The sequence below is a fragment of the Anoplopoma fimbria genome, chromosome 23, assembly GCF_027596085.1.
Source record: "Anoplopoma fimbria isolate UVic2021 breed Golden Eagle Sablefish chromosome 23, Afim_UVic_2022, whole genome shotgun sequence".
In the NCBI taxonomy this organism is placed as follows: domain Eukaryota; kingdom Metazoa; phylum Chordata; class Actinopteri; order Perciformes; family Anoplopomatidae; genus Anoplopoma; species Anoplopoma fimbria.
In genome coordinates, this window is record NC_072471.1 from 1,363,268 (window position 1) to 1,380,473 (window position 17,206).

Here is a 17,206-nt window from a genome sequence, read left to right on the forward strand (position 1 = left end):
ACTAATAAATGAATATTCCACTTCATTATTCCTGTTTACATGCACCGTACATACTCTTAATAAACGGAAATCGGATTCGTCCTCTAAATAAACTTCCCTCCTCTTCCAGCTTCATGTTATCCCCGTGGTGAACCCAACGTTCTGCAAAACTGTTTGGGTTCTTTGTTTTCTTTTTACAATGCTGAGCACTAGAACAGAGCAGGCCTAGAACCGGAATAACAAACATATCACACATGTTTTATTGTAAAATGCCAAACAATCGCCAAAACTAAAGCATTTATAAAACAGGCAGAAGCGTCAGTATCGTCAGATGTTCGTCTTTCAGACTGTCCTTGAACACATTATGTGTGAAGACGATTCCATCAGCAACAGCAACATAAACTAAGCTTCAAATTGAGATGTTTTGTCCCAAAAAAAGTAAAAGAATGATGTTATTCTACACGTCTCATTTATTTATCTCCTCCCAAATAAACCGGATTTAACCAGATTCTGTAAACACATTTAGGAGAGGCTGTAAGTAGAGACACACACACACACACACACACACACACACACACACACACACACACACAAATATGTCAATAAACAGGTTAAATGTGTTTTTCTACAGAAAGAAGAAAGTAGAGCTGCTGTGGATGAATCATGTTTCTCTCTGTGGGTTTGAAGTGGCGTCAAAGTTCTCTCCAGTAGCAGACGCAACACACACACACACACACACACACACACACACACACACACACACACACACACACACACACACACACACACACACACACACACACACACACACACACACACACACACACACACACACTTAAACATTTGCTTTACAGCAGCTGCATTCAAAGACTCAACGAGAAACTTTTTCAACCAATCACATCGCTCTGAATCACATGTTTCTTTCCTGTTATTGAACCTTCTCTAAGTCCCGCCCCTTGAGCGCAGACCGGCCAATCATAGTGCAGCATGGGTGGCAAGAGAGATACTCCTTACCTGCAGAGTACGTTAGCACAGCATTAGCTACCGTTAGCGCTTCTATTCTAGTCAAACTCATCCTGTTTTCACCAGAAGTCATTTTATTCACAGAAAATCATAACTAGTTTAGTTTTAGTCAATAAAAAACTGATAAATTCATCAGATTATATTGAACATTTCAGGTTTTTCCCCTCTTTGTGTTGCCGTGGTTGACTTTAACTTCAGTAACAATGAGTTTATGGTTTTTCCAACAGCGATAAAGAGGTTTTAGAAATCTACCTTTTTTTTGGACTGAATTTTAGACTTTTCTCATCAACAATATTCTGTTTAATGACGTCTCGTCCTCGTCTCCTACACATTTACACATATTGTATTTTAAGTTGGCACTGCTCTGTATTAAAGAAACACTATTTAAAAGTATAGAATTAACGTAAGCTGACTTTAAGTTTTATACTTTTTGTAATATGTGGTCACACCAGTAAACTACTGTAATGTCAAACTATTAAGTATTGATTTTAAGTTAAACATGTTGATTTATTTCAGTGTAACTGGTTTTAAAACAACACATCCTCTATTGTTTGTGTCATCGGTCCACAGCGCTGAGGCTGCAAATCAAACCTCCACCCGTCAACTTCTATTAAACAATTCAAAGCAGAGATTTCAGTTTCACCAGAACACGTTCAGCGTTTCACGCTCCAACACACAAGTTTGATCGCTCACGCATGCACACGCACACACACACACACACACACACAACACACACACACACACACACACACACACACACACACACACACACACACACACACACACACACACACACACACACACACACACACACACACACACACACACACACACACACACACACACACACACACATAGTGATGCAGAGATGGGAGGTGACTGGGAACCATCTGGGACTTACACAACCTCTCTGCCTCCTCATGGAAAATCATTTATTCTGTCAGATTGGGTTAAAAGACCGACTGGAAAAAGAATTCATGAGAAAAGAAAAATTATAGAAAATCTAACATTTTCACTTTAAACTCAATGGATCTGCTGGTTTTTTCCTGATTAATCGATTAATGTCGATGAAATGTAAGAAAGGTGTCGTCTTTCCATCAACAGACAAAGATACAGGAGTAAACGCTGCAACAATCAGACACCTGATCGACTGATCCACAACTGTCATAATCGATCAATCATTCTGCTCTTTTTTTAAAGTGAGTAATCTAAATAATCATTGCAATTGATTCTGATGGTGGAGAAAATAAAAATCAGCTTTAGAAACCAATCAATTCACCAAATGTCTTAATCGATGACAGTATTGATCTGCAAAGACTCAGAGCCTCAAATACACAAAAACAGTGGACTTTGTATTTAATGTTGCACAATGTTCACCTGCATATAAAATTATCCAAATTATGAGTTATTGTTATATGTTTCAATGTTTTTGGTTATTATTGTCTCTGTGTTTATTTGCTCTAAGCTGCTGTAAAATGTAAATTAAATATGTTTTTGTATTTCTTAGATATTGGACGTGACTGCATGTATTTACATATTGTAGGCAGACATACAGTTTGTATTTTTTATGCTTTTTTTCTGTGCACATACAAACAATGATGACGGTGATGTGATGGGGCAGCAGCAGCCTGCAGGGACGGGTCATGTGACCAGGTCATGTGACCAAACACACAGACAGGGAGTCAATTAACAGAGCAGGGTTACATAAGGCAGCTTCTCATTGAGAAAAGCAGAGAATCCTCCACTGACACAGAGAAGAATGATTTCAGCATCAGACGGAGAGAAGAGAAGTTATTACTGGATGAAGGACGACGATGGAGACTGACTGTCAATCAATCAATCAATCTATCAAGTATTATGTGTGTAGCACCTTTCAAACAATCCAATTGCTTTACAAATAAGTTCACAAAAAGACCCCAAAACTGAGAGAAGATGAAGAAACTAATAAGAATATAATATACTAAGAATAAATAAATAAATGAAAGCTGTGAAAACTGAACTTGAGAAACGGTAGACAGACACCAGGGATTCCTCCAGATTGCTTCACCCTCCCACAATGCATCTGCGGCGCCGACAACCTCTGACTGTTTTGGCTGATATGTGCAGATATTCAGTTAAATTAATAATAACGTCTCCTATAAATAAATGTCTGCACACTGAGATGCACATTTATAAAAACATGATGCTGTTTTAACACTGTGGACTCATAGCAGTCCACTGGTATGCAGTAAGTACAGAAGATAATGATATAATGTACCATTTAATACCACTATAAACTGATGCGAGACAGAGAAAGTTTTAAAACATTGTATTTATAATAAATACAGAGCTCACTATCTTTTGATATTTACTGTAAACAAGACGTAAAGTCTGCAGAAGCTCTGTGAGGAAGCCCTTAATGTTCAAATGTTCAAATATATTATAATGTGTATTTTTCTTAATTTTCTGTTTATTATGAAGAAGATTTAAAATAGAAAAATAATTGAAAAGGACATATTGTTTTCTCTGGTTGCAGCTACTGAGTATAATATACAATCTGGTGTAAATTCATCTTTAAAATGTCCTGTAAAAAGATATTTATTAATGTTTTCTTTGCATCCTCTTATCCCTCATTTTTCCAGCTGTGACCTCCTGTAGAGTGTTGCATTGTGGGACAAAGCTTCTAGTCTGAATGCTGCCAGTTTTTGGACAGCGAGAACACAGCGCAGTGTGTAAACACAGCTGGGACACACACACACACACACACACAGCTCCACAGACACAGAAACCAACGTGACGGAGCTTCTGGCCTCTAGAGATGGAAACTCTCACCACATGATTCAGAAACTATTCTTTGAAACAACATCTCTGCTCTCATGCAGACTCTTAGAAACCACCTTTTCACCAGAGGGATATTTACTGACGCATTTTATATCGTAGAACTTTATTTTAGGCCTCAAACCAGAAGCCCGCTCCACGCTGACTCACTTCCTGTTCATGGCTCATTCCTGTAGCCCTCTGTTAAATCCAAAACACCGACCGTTTGCCTGTTTCACGCCCGTCTGTCTCACTCTCCTGTCTCACTCTCCTGTCTCACTCTCCTGTCTCACTCTCCTGTCTCACTCTCACACCTGTCTGTCTGTCTCAATGTCACTCTGAAGGTCGCTGCTGTTTATCTCAGAGTTATGCAACCGCCTGTTGTGAAGGTAAGTGGGTCTCTCACACACACACACACACACACACACACACACACACACACACACACACACACACACACACACACACACACACACACACACACACACACACACACACACACACGCACACACACACACACACTAATGATTGGTGTTTCCATGGCAACAGGGAGTGCAGCATCTCTCCTCCAGCGCCAGAGGAGTCTGCAGCTCCTCATCCATCACTGTCTGTCTGTTTGATCTGACCTCTGACCTCCTCTGTGATCTTTGAGAGCGAGAGGATGAACCCTCTGTTATCACATGACCACATCAGAGAGCGTTTGATCACATGACTCCAAACGATGGTGGTACAGTAAACACAAACATCTTCTCCAGCTGCTGAAGGTTTGTTCTTCCTCACCAACACCGTCACACTCATCCTCACTGACAGTGACAACAATAAAGCAGAGTACATCAAGGTCCCGCCCCCACGCTGCTTGATTGACAGGTGAAACCATGCAACTTGTCTCACCCAATCAGGGAGCAGATTACTCACCACGGTAACCAGATGGCGTGCAGACACCACGGCGTGCTCCGGCTGCACCTCCTGATGAGGTCGAGCCAGCAGGTTGAGGGTTCGATGGCCGCCAGACTCCTGCCGAAACCGAGACTCCAAGAGGGCGGCCGGCGCCACGCTGGCTACCCTGGCAGGGCGCTGATGATGATGAGGATGATGATGATGAAGATGAAGATGTCGGTGGAGGTGGGACTCGAGCACACTGTCGACATCGTGCTGTGGGTTCAGCTCCAGTAGAGGTGGAGGAAGACGAGTGGAGCGACGAGAAGGGAAGAGACGAAGCTCGTGGTCAGCTGAAGAAGACTCTGAGGAGAGAAGAAGAAGAAGAAGAAGAAGAAGAAGAAGAAGAAGAAGAAGAAGAAGAAGAAGAAGAAGAAGAAGAAGAAGAAGAAGAAGAAGAAGAAGGATTATTAGACTCGTTTAGATTGCAGCTAGAGCGAGACGATGCTCAGATAAACACAGAGAGCAACACCAAGCTGACATTTGTTCTTTGTGTTTGTATTGTAATGAAAGCTAGCAGATGCTTTTTGATACTGGTGGCTATGAACAGTGGTCTCCTCTCCTTTAAACTGGTAAACCTCCAGCACATGGAAGCAGAGATGAGAGCAGGAGTTCCCGTCTGCCTCTCTGCTGTCACAGCGTCTTTCATCAGGAAACCCCGGCACACCGACTGAACTCAGCCAGCCGTGACGAACACACGCTGCATTATTCATTCCCGGGCTTTATTTATCCTGCGAGATAAAAAAGAAATCTACTGAGCGAAGTCCTTTTTATAAACACGGCAGCATCCGGCTTCATACTGGGAACTGAGAGGAGACAGACTGGTCCATGTAGAAGAAGCTGATAGGAGGCTAATCTTCCTCTGTAGAGATCAATAACATCAGAAGGGCTCTCCCTGCAGCTCTGAGTGAAGGCTGAGCTGTTTTCATTGTATTTATGGGGTATATTTAACACGAGTGTTAATCGAAAAGGTTATTTATATGTGTAGCCTTTGGAAAGATGTATTGATTAAATGTAAGAAATGGGCCTATATTTCTATTTTTTAAACGTGCTTCTAGCCGGCATCTTTATCACATAACAGGGCAACTGGCAAAGGAAGTATTCTGATCCTTTACTGCAGTAAAAGTACTATTACTACACTGTAAAAGTACTCCACTTCACTGCATAGTCCTGCATGCAAAACCTTAAAGTATTAAAGCTCAATGCAGTTAAAGTAAATGTTCTTAATGTTTTTAACTGGTTTAATCTACATGAATGCATCATATTCTATAAAATCATCACGTTTGTAGAGTCGCTGTCCTGAATACGAACTAACCCTTTAAAACAGCACCAAGACGCACAAAACACAAACTAAACAATGGAGGCGGCGTTTAACGTTCTGTGTTCTGCAACGTAAAATGACTGTTTTTGTCAATGGAGTCTGGTGTCTTTGAAAAAAGAAAGAGCTGACTGACAGCGAGGTTTAGAGATGATAATATTCCAAATATGGCGTACACTTAAATACAATAAATACATTTTGTTTTTGCCTTTGTTTGTGGTCTGTCTCAAATATAAAAGTATTCTTTATATTCAGCAGTTTGACTGATTCATTCCTCTGAGGAGCTGACACAGCTGCTTCTTCTTCTTCTTCTTCTTCTTCTTCTTCTTCTTCTTCTTCTCTCCCTAACGACAGCGTCCCGGTTGCTATGCACGACGCTGAGCTGAGCCGTGATCTGATTGGACAGACGGGTCGACCCCTGCCTCGCCTCTGTGGGAGCCGCCAGCCAATCAGAGGGTCGAGTTAGAGAGGGCTGACCAACACACACACACACACACACACACACACACACACACACACACACACACACACACACACACACACACACACACACACACACACACACACACACACACACACACACACACACACACACTAGAAAATGACTGCATCTAATGCTGTGTAGCCAATAAGATTAATTAACCATAAATCAATAATGCAGATATTCTTACAGTACTATATTTACTATTCTATGTGTAAGCTTGATTTGTGTTGCTACCTGAGTGTTTTGGGATTTTGTTTGTTTACTTTTGTCTATTTCCTCCTTTTTATCTCCCCTGCACAACTTGTTTCTTATATTTAGTTGCGTTTCCGCTGCTTTGTTTTATCGTGCAAACAAGAACATCTCAATCTGATGAATGCATTTTGACTTTCAGACTCATATAATGGTAAACATCACTATTATTTTGTCTCTTTTCGGTGTTCCTTCACTGTTTGACCTGATGAAAACGCTCGTAAAATCACTCACAAACTCCTGAAACAAACTCGTATGGAGTCTGGGTTCACTGCACTCCACCATACGATAAAGTGGTGCATTCTGGGAGGAACTAACGAGCGCAGCAGGCTGGGACACAAATGATTTGTCAACTATTCAGACATGGTTTTGTTTTGTAAATCGATATATCGAGAGCTTAAATGATCGACTCTATAATTCTAAAAAGGTCTTTGTTGTTTTTTTGCATTCACATTAATGCAGCCAGAATCTAAAAGGTCATTAGAGGAACTGATACTGGGAGCCACTTAAAGACCCAGTTCAGTGAGACCTCAGTCTGGTGGTTTAGTCTGACCTGAGTTCAGTTTTGGTCACACAGTATATTGGATTTATTTTAGTGCAGCAGTTTCAAATAATCGTCACACGTCTGGAAGGAGTGTGTTTAAATTGGAAGGTTATGATTTGATGAAAATATGCTTCTTGTAATGAAGCAGAGAGCTTAAATCATCAGAGATCCATGAAGTCACCTCAACATCAGTGTAATGCTTCTCTTTTTAGACACAACACATGAAACAGACCCAGCCTCCTTCAGCCTGAAGATTTACTGCTTTTCTCTGACATTTTAGACCGACCGAAGAGTTTGGATCATGAACGTATGTATGACTTCATCATACTCTATTTCTGTTCAGTATCATCATATCATCCCTGTAGGATCTTTTCAGTGAGTCATGTACAGAAGAAAAGTGAGCAAATCTAGTATATTCTATGGCACGTTTGCACATACTGAATGATCACTACACAATATATATATATATATATATATATATATATATATATATATATATATATATATATAATATTCAGGCTTTCAGATGACCACATGTCTACAACATATTGTACGTATATTCTTATTGTGTTCTTGTTGGAGCTCCTGTTGTGGGGGATTTTAATGTGCAATATCCTGCAATAAAACACAGTCTTCAGAGCTGCAAAGAACATCATTTGAAGAATAAATTGGTCGCAGACATTATAAATCACCTGCAAGTGAAATGGCTCAAATTATAGATTATTCATCCTATTTTATCAGAGCATATAGATAGATATAGATATAGATAAATGACATTTCAGGAGCTGTTACCAGCATTTTTTGCACATTTTGACAAGGTGAAAGACAGAAAATGCCCTTTGATTGGCTCAATAAGAGGATAATCCTCATATATACACCATATTGGTGCCAGTGTTTCTAGATGGAGGCTCCATGCAGACAGCAGAAGGTTACCTGTGATCAGCAGCTGAGTCCATGTTAGACACAAGAAGAGCAGCATGGTGACAAACCCTCCTCTTCCTCTCCTGCAGCTCATCCTTCCTTCCTTTCTGCAGCTCAATCTGAAATGAAACTCCTCCTGCAGATTCTCTCACAGCTGTGGTTGCTCATCAGTGATGTCCGTGCATCTGCAGCATGCATCTGCAGCTTGCATCGGCAGATCAGCTCCACAACACCGGCCTCCTGCGACGCTCCTTCCCCGCCCTGAGGTGTCCAATAGCGGCCTGGGTAGAGCAGGAACAGCCGCTGTGGAGAGGATGGATGGAGGGAGAGAGAGAGGGAGGAAGGGGAGGAGAGAAGGCGTTTACACTACACTAATTAATAAATATTATTAAAAATGACTGATGCAAATATATGTAAGTGTGTATTTAAGTATTGGTTTTATATATTATATATTCAACAATATTTAAGAATTTTATATAATAATTATATATAATAAATATTACTGATGTAAATATATGTAAGCATGTATTTAAGTATTGGTTTTTATATATATATAACAATATTTAAGAATTTTATATAATAATTATATATAATAAATATTATTAAAAATTACTGATGTAAATATATGTAAGCATGTATTTAAGTATTGGTTTTATATATTATATATTTAACAATTTAATATAATAATTATATATAATAATTATATATAATAAATATACTGATGTAAATATATGTAAGCATGTATTTAAGTATTTGGTTTTATATATTATATATTTAAGAATTTAATTTAATAATATATATAATAATATATATTATTAAAAATGACTGATGTAAATATATGTAAGCGTGTATTTAAGTATTGGTTTTATATATTATATATTTAACAATATTTAACAATTTATATAATAATTATATATAATAAATATTATTAAAGATTACTGATGTAAATATATGTAAGCATGTATTTAAGTATTGGTTTTATATATTATATATTTAACAATATTTAACAATTTAATATAATAATTATATATAATAAATATTATTAAAAATTACTGATGTAAATATATGTAAGCGTGTATTTAAGTATTGGTTTTATATATTATATATTTAACAATTTAATATAATAATTATATATAATAAATATTATTAAAAATACTGATGTAGCGTGTATTAATTGGTTTTATATATTATATATTTAAGAATTTAATATAATAATTATATATAATAAATATTATTAAAAATGACTGATGTAAATATATGTAAGCGTGTATTTAAGTATTGGTTTTATATATTATATATTTAACAATATTTAATATAATAATTATATATAATAAATATTATTAAAAATTACTGATGTAAATATATGTAAGCATGTATTTAAGTATTGGTTTTATATATTATATATTTAACAATATTTAAGAATTTAATATAATAATTATATATAATAAATATTATTAAAAATTACTGATGTAAATATATGTAAGCGTGTATTTAAGTATTGGTTTTATATATTATATATTTAAGAATTTAATATAATAATTATATATAATAAATATTATTAAAAATACTGATGTAAATATATGTATGTATTTAAGTATTGGTTTTATATATTATATATTTAAACAATTTAATATAATAATTATATATAATAAATATAATTAAAATTACTGATGTAAATATATGTAAGCGTGTATTTAAGTATTGGTTTTATATATTATATATTTAACAATATTTAAGAATTTAATATAATAATTATATATAATAAATATTATTAAAAATTACTGATGTAAATATATGTAAGCGTGTATTTAAGTATTGGTTTTATATATTATATATTTAACAATATTTAAGAATTTTATATAATAATTATATATAATAAATATTATTAAAAATTACTGATGTAAATATATGTAAGCGTGTATTTAAGTATTGGTTTTATATATTATATATTTAACAATATTTAAGAATTTAATATAATAATTATATATAATAAATATTATTAAAAATTACTGATGTAAATATATGTAAGCGTGTATTTAAGATTGGTTTTATATATTATATATTTAACAATATTTAATATAATAATTATATATAATAAATATTATTAAAAATTACTGATGTAAATATATGTAAGCATGTATTTAAGTATTGGTTTTATATATTATATATTTAACAATTTAATATAATAATTATATATAATAAATATTATAAAAATTACTGATGTAAATATATGTAAGCGTGTATTTAAGTATTATATTTTATATATTATATATTTAACAATATATAAATTAATAATTTAATATAATAATTATATATAATAAATATTATTAAAAATTACTGATGTAAATATATGTAAGCGTGTATTTAAGTATTGGTTTTATATATTATATATTTAACAATTTAATATAATAATTATATATAATTAAAATATATAAATATATAAGCGTGTATATTTTTTTTTAACAATTTAATATAATAATTATATATAATAAATATATTAAATATTTAAGAATTTAATATAATAATTATATATAATAAATATTATTAAAATTATTACTGATGTAAATATATGTAAGCGTGTATTTAAGTATTGGTTTTATATATTATATATTTAATTTAATAATTTAATATAATAATTATATATAATAAATATTATTAAAAATTACTGATGTAAATATATGTAAGCGTGTATTTAAGTATTGGTTTTATATATTATATATTTAACAATATTTAAGAATTTAATATAATAATTATATATAATAAATATTATTAAAAATGACTGATGTAAATATATGTAAGCGTGTATTTAAGTATTGGTTTTATATATTATATATTTAACAATATTTAAGAATTTAATATAATAATTATATATAATAAATATTATTAAAAATGACTGATGTAAATATATGTAAGCGTGTATTTAAGTATTGGTTTTATATATTATATATTTAACAATATTTAAGAATTTAATATAATAATTATATATAATAAATATTATTAAAAATTACTGATGTAAATATATGTAAGCGTGTATTTAAGTATTGGTTTTATATATTATATATTTAAGAATTTAATATAATAATTATATATAATAAATATTATTAAAAATTACTGATGTAAATATATGTAAGCGTGTATTTAAGTATTGGTTTTATATATTATATATTTATATTTAAGAATTTAATATAATAATTATATATAATAAATATTATTAAAAATGACTGATGTAAATATATGTAAGCGTGTATTTAAGTATTGGTTTTATATATTATATATTTAACAATATTTAAGAATTTAATATAATAATTATATATAATAAATATTATTAAAAATTACTGATGTAAATATATGTAAGCGTGTATTTAAGTATTGGTTTTTATATTATATATTTAACAATATTTAAGAATTTAATATAATAATTATATATAATAAATATTATTAAAAATTACTGATGTAAATATATGTAAGCGTGTATTTAAGTATTGGTTTTATATATTATATATTTAAAATATTTAAATTTAATATAATAATTATATATAATAAATATTATTAAAAATACTGATGTAAATATATGTAAGCGTGTATTTAAGTATTGGTTTTATATATTATATATTTAAGAATTTAATAATAATATATATAATAAATATTATTAAAAATTACTGATGTAAATATATGTAAGCGTGTATTTAAGTATTGGTTTTATATATTATATATTTAACAATATTTAAGAATTTAATATAATAATTATATATAATAAATATTATTAAAAATGACTGATGTAAATATATGTAAGCGTGTATTTAAGTATTGGTTTTATATATTATATATTTAACAATATTTAAGAATTTAATATAATAATTATATATAATAAATATTATTAAAAATACTGATGTAAATATATGTAAGCGTGTATTTAAGTATTGGTTTTATATATTATATATTTAACAATATTTAAGAATTTAATATAATAATTATATATAATAAATATTATTAAAAATTACTGATGTAAATATATGTAAGCGTGTATTTAAAGTTTTATATTATGGTTTATATATTTAAGAATTTAATATAATAATTTATATAATAAACATTACTGATGTAAATGTTATGTAAGCATTGTATATTAATAATTGGTTTTATATATTATATATTCCCAACAACTTTAACGAATGTAATTAAATTATAATTATATTTTTAATAAATTATATAATTGATCCCAAATCGGTAAATATTACACTTGCTAACAAAAATTAAAAATGCTAATAATTTAAAATATATTGCATAATATTTGACAGTTTTTCATCCACTTCCTGTTCAGGAAGTGGATGAAAAACCATCACTTCCTGTTCCTCATAATCATCATCACTTCCTGTTCCTCATATCTCCAGGTGTTACAGTTGAAAGTTTGTGATAAACTGAACATATTTGAGGAAAAAATCCTCCTTATTCCACCTAAATAAACTATAAACATGATTATTGTGTAGAATATGATGCATTTATGTACATTAAAGAAGTTTAAAATATGCAAAATACACATTAATGTAGCAGAAACATCAGATATAATAGTGAAACATTCTACTGATCAATCAATACTTTTACTTCTAGTACATCCTGCTGATAATACTACATACTTTTACTTCATTTCAGTACTTGTAACAGAGTATTTTAACACAAGTACTTCTTCCACCATTGTTTGTTAACATTACAAGCAAATATTAATATATCGGTTAATTATTTTATATTTAAAATTGATTTAATCAGTGCAATCCACTGCGCCATATTAACAACCATTCAGTCTGATTATATCATATTTTAGTTTTTGTTGTTTTATGATGATTTCTTGTTGGACTACAAATACCAGAAGTTAATCATCTGCAACGTCTCTCTTCTCTACATATCTGTTGCTTTTATTCTTCTTTTGTCTGTATTTTATGTCTTTTTTTGGTTTGTTTTTAGTTATTGCAAAGTATTTTATAACTTTCTGCTCATGAATAAAATACTTCTAACACTTTGACATAGTGCAGAGTTTAATAAAATGATGCTGATCACATTATTTTGTTGCATATTTATTTGGAGAAACATTTGAAAACGTTCCTAAAGTTTTCATTGTATTTTTATTTAATTTTTCATTGTTTCTTCTTCTTGAAATTCTGTTTTTCTGAGGAGGAATAAATCTAAATAAAGTGACACAGATTCAGTTTAACAGAAACTCATTTATTATAAAATATTATGTTTTATTATTGTGAGTTTTTCTTAACTTCCATGTTGGAATCCCTGCAGAACTACTGGAAGTTTTCCAGATGAAACCAGGAGAAACTATATTTGTTTTAAGCGTACAGGAGAGCTGGTTTGTTACAGGAAATATAGAGAATAAACCTCAAATTGATATTGTTATTTGAGAAACCTCCCACCAGATTCATTACTCTGGTCTGTTCTCTTCTCAAGCGCCTCTTCATCGTCTTCCTCGTGATGAGAAACTGGATTTTAAAGCAGAAAAAAAGGCTCTAAAGCAACTTTTTGACCAGAAACAAAGAGAGAGAATGTGAGTGACCTCTGCTGGTTTAATACATGAGGTGCATTTATGAGTCAGGATATAAAAACAGCTTAAATATGTATGTTAAGGATTGATATTGGTTTGTTTTTAAGGTGAAAATAGAAATAAATCACCATACAGTTTCTCCAGCTGATTACTACTTACATAGTTTTGTTTCATTTTGTTGACATACTAGAGTCAAAGGTTTTTACAGAAGGAATCTTGGATATCTCTTTGTTTCACTCCATAAATCAGAAAATACTGCCATTAAAAAATCTATTTCCTCCATGTTTTTGTAATAAATGTTGTATAAATCAGGCTATGAATGATATCTGAACAAACCCCTCTGTAGAAACCTTCAGAATATAGAGAGGAATGAAGCTGTAAAGTTTGGTGTATGTAAGAGCTACTGAAGTGGAGATTTCTGGATCAGAGTCTGAGAAAAAACTCATTTAGAGAAAACGTCCTTTAAAGATATGTTTAGTTAAATTACATACATGTTGAAGACTCTACAGGTGAATAGGGTAAAAAAAATATAACTAATAGATATCAACATGAAACTTCACCAGTTTATTACTGACATTAAGATGATTATTTTTGTATTACAAGTTTTCTGAAATGTTATGTTAAAATATGTAAATGAGGCATTATCTAATGGTAACTTTTGGTGAATTTAGGAGAAATCTACAGACGCATAAAGACAAAGTAATAAAATAAATGTTTTCTTTCCACCAGTCTGAAAAAAGACGTGTTATCAGAGTTTAATGTAATTATATGTATTCCTTCTCATTTGTTATCACATACATTCAGTTACATTACCATAATTAAACCATGTAATTCTCATGTGTGCAGGAACATGAATGGTTTCCTCTCTGAGTTGAGCAGCATTATATCCAACTTTAAAGCAACATTACGCAACTTTTACCTTAAAATAACAACTTTAAAAGGTTGAATGGTGCTTATTTTATTCCCACGAACAACATTAAGACAACACTGTGAGGATGGAGTTTGTCAGAACCTCAAGATGGAGGTTGTAGTTTTTTTGATCCTCTAGATGGAAGTTGTAGTTTTTCTGATCCTCTAGATGGAGGTTGTAGTTTTTTTGATCCTCTAGATGGAGGTTGTAGTTTTTCTGATCCTCTAGATGGAGGTTGTAGTTTTTCTGATCCTCTAGATGGAGGTTGTAGTTTGTCTGATCCTCTAGATGGAGGTTGTAGTTTGTCTGATCCTCTAGATGGAGGTTGTAGTTTTTCTGATCCTCTAGATGGAGGTTGTAGTTTGTCTGATCCTCTAGATGGAGGTTGTAGTTTGTCTGATCCTCTAGATGGAGGTTGTAGTTTTTCTGATCCTCTAGATGGAGGTTGTAGTTTGTCTGATCCTCTAGATGGAGGATGGAGTTTGTCTGATCCTCTAGATGGAGGTTGTAGTTTTTCTGATCCTCTAGATGGAGGTTGTAGTTTGTCTGATCCTCTAGATGGAGGTTGGAGTTTGTCTCTTCCTCTAGATGGAGGTTGTAGTTTTTCTGATCCTCTAGATGGAGGATGGAGTTTGTCTGATCCTCTAGATGGAGGATGGAGTTTGTCTGATCCTCTAGATGGAGGATGGAGTTTGTCTCTTCCTCTAGATGGAGGTTGTAGTTTTTCTGATCCTCTAGATGGAGGATGGAGTTTGTCTGATCCTCTAGATGGAGGATGGAGTTTGTCTCTTCCTCTAGATGGAGGTTGGAGTTTGTCTGATCCTCTTGATGGAGGTTGTAGTTTTTTTGATCCTCTAGATGGAAGTTGTAGTTTTTCTGATCCTCTCGATGGAAGTTGTAGTTTGTCTCTTCCTCTAGATGGAGGTCTGAGTTTGTCTGATCCTCTAGATGGAGATCTGAGTTTGTCTGATCCTCTAGATGGAGGATGGAGTTTGTCTCTTCCTCTAGATGGAGGTTGTAGTTTGTCTGATCCTCTAGATGGAGGTTGTAGTGTGTCTCTTCCTCCAGTTTGAGGATGGAGTTTGTCTCTTCCTCTAGATGGAGGTCTGAGTTTGTCTCTTCCTCTAGATGGAGGATGGAGTTTGTCTCTTCCTCTAGATGGAGGATGGAGTTTGTCTCTTCCTCTAGATGGAGGATGGAGTTTGTCTCTTCCTCTAGATGGAGGTCTGAGTTTGTCTGTGAGTTTCACGTCCTCTACGTCAGTGACCTCGGCGTGAAGCTCTCTGGAGGACAGACTCATGTTCCTGATGTGTTTGTTGAGCCTCTGCACCTCCTCCTCACACTGCAGTCTCCACCTCCGCTCCACCTTCAGGGTTTTCTGCGTCTCCTGCAGCTTGCTCCGGTCCACGGCTCTGTTGTTCTCTGCCATCCACCTCATCTGCATTTCCTGCTGCAGGAGGTAGCTCGCCTCCTGCAGGCGCTGGTTGAGAGTCGGTTCGGCCCGGTGGTTTCGTGGCGTCCTCGCTGGAGGAGCTGAGGAGCTGAGGACCACCTCCACCTCTCTGCGTCTTGGGGTCTGGAGTCTTGGTGGTTTCTTGACCTTCTTCTGCTCCTTATAGCTACGGAGTTTGTGCATTAGCTCCTCGTAGCTCTTCCTGAGAGCCTTGATCTCCGTGTCGGCCATGAGGGCCCAGGTCTCTGGACCGGAGGGTTCCTCCATGTCGGTATGAAGCTTCTTGTCTTTCATTGCTCTGTTCTTCGTAGAACTGGTTTCTGGTTTGTAGAGCGTGTTTATTTGTGTGTGAGTTATGTCACCATCACATTCCATCTGATCAGCATCACACAGCCGGAGGGTTCCGGAATCTTTCGTGGCAACATTCTACACTGTTTTTCTCGACAAAACCGTCAACATTCTACCATCCTGCACTTTCTCTCTGAATCTATTGTTTCCCTGCAGCTGCTCGTTGCCGTCGTCACTGACGATCTACGAGAACGTTTCAGCCAAATGAATGACTTAAAATAAGGATTTGAGTGAGACATGAGGTCTGGTCTGTTGTTTGTTCTTTAACTCGTGTATTTAAGTTTAGTTGTCTCTTGTGTCTGAACAGAACAACTATGGGATCCTACATTAACATCTTTTGAAGGAAAATCTGACAACAGTTGGTTTGTTCTTTATATTATTGCCAGATCAGGGGAGTTAAATGCTTCATAAATAATCACAAAATAAGTTTTTTTTCAAACTTATTTTTTTACTTAAACGTAGTCAATAATATTTAATGTAATAGAGAAATACTCTAAATCCAAGTTATCAGGAGCTTCAAACTACAGTACAGGTTGGAGTCAATGTGTAACGCCAGGCAGTATTTATTTGGCCGTCGCCATCTTGGTTTTTTCTGGCCTTTGCCCTTTTGTTTTTTGGGAGTCGCCATCTTGGTTTTTGGAAGTTACAATCACAAGTTTACACTCAGGGGCTTTCTGCCAGAAAATCATGATATTTTCCTACACCT

General features: G+C 33.4%; 2 protein-coding genes across 2 annotated transcripts in view; both read right to left on the reverse strand.

The window, feature by feature from the left end:
- ptprr (protein tyrosine phosphatase receptor type R) overlaps window positions 1–8,524 on the reverse strand; it is a 25,990-nt gene extending 17,466 nt beyond the window's left edge. The window contains 2 exon segments of the mRNA XM_054624365.1: window positions 4,714–5,039; window positions 8,263–8,524. Of these exon segments, the coding sequence (XP_054480340.1) occupies window positions 4,714–5,039; window positions 8,263–8,344 (408 nt within the window). The 5' untranslated portion in view covers window positions 8,345–8,524.
- A 6,241-nt stretch (window positions 8,525–14,765) lies between these two features.
- Window positions 14,766–16,419, reverse strand: LOC129112808 (involucrin-like). The gene is made up of 2 exons (XM_054625042.1): window positions 15,996–16,419; window positions 14,766–15,913 (listed from the first exon to the last, which is right to left on the reverse strand). Exons 1-2 carry the CDS (start codon window positions 16,417–16,419, stop codon window positions 14,766–14,768), a joined length of 1,572 nt encoding a protein of 523 aa, XP_054481017.1.
- Window positions 16,420–17,206: the final 787 nt, after the last annotated feature.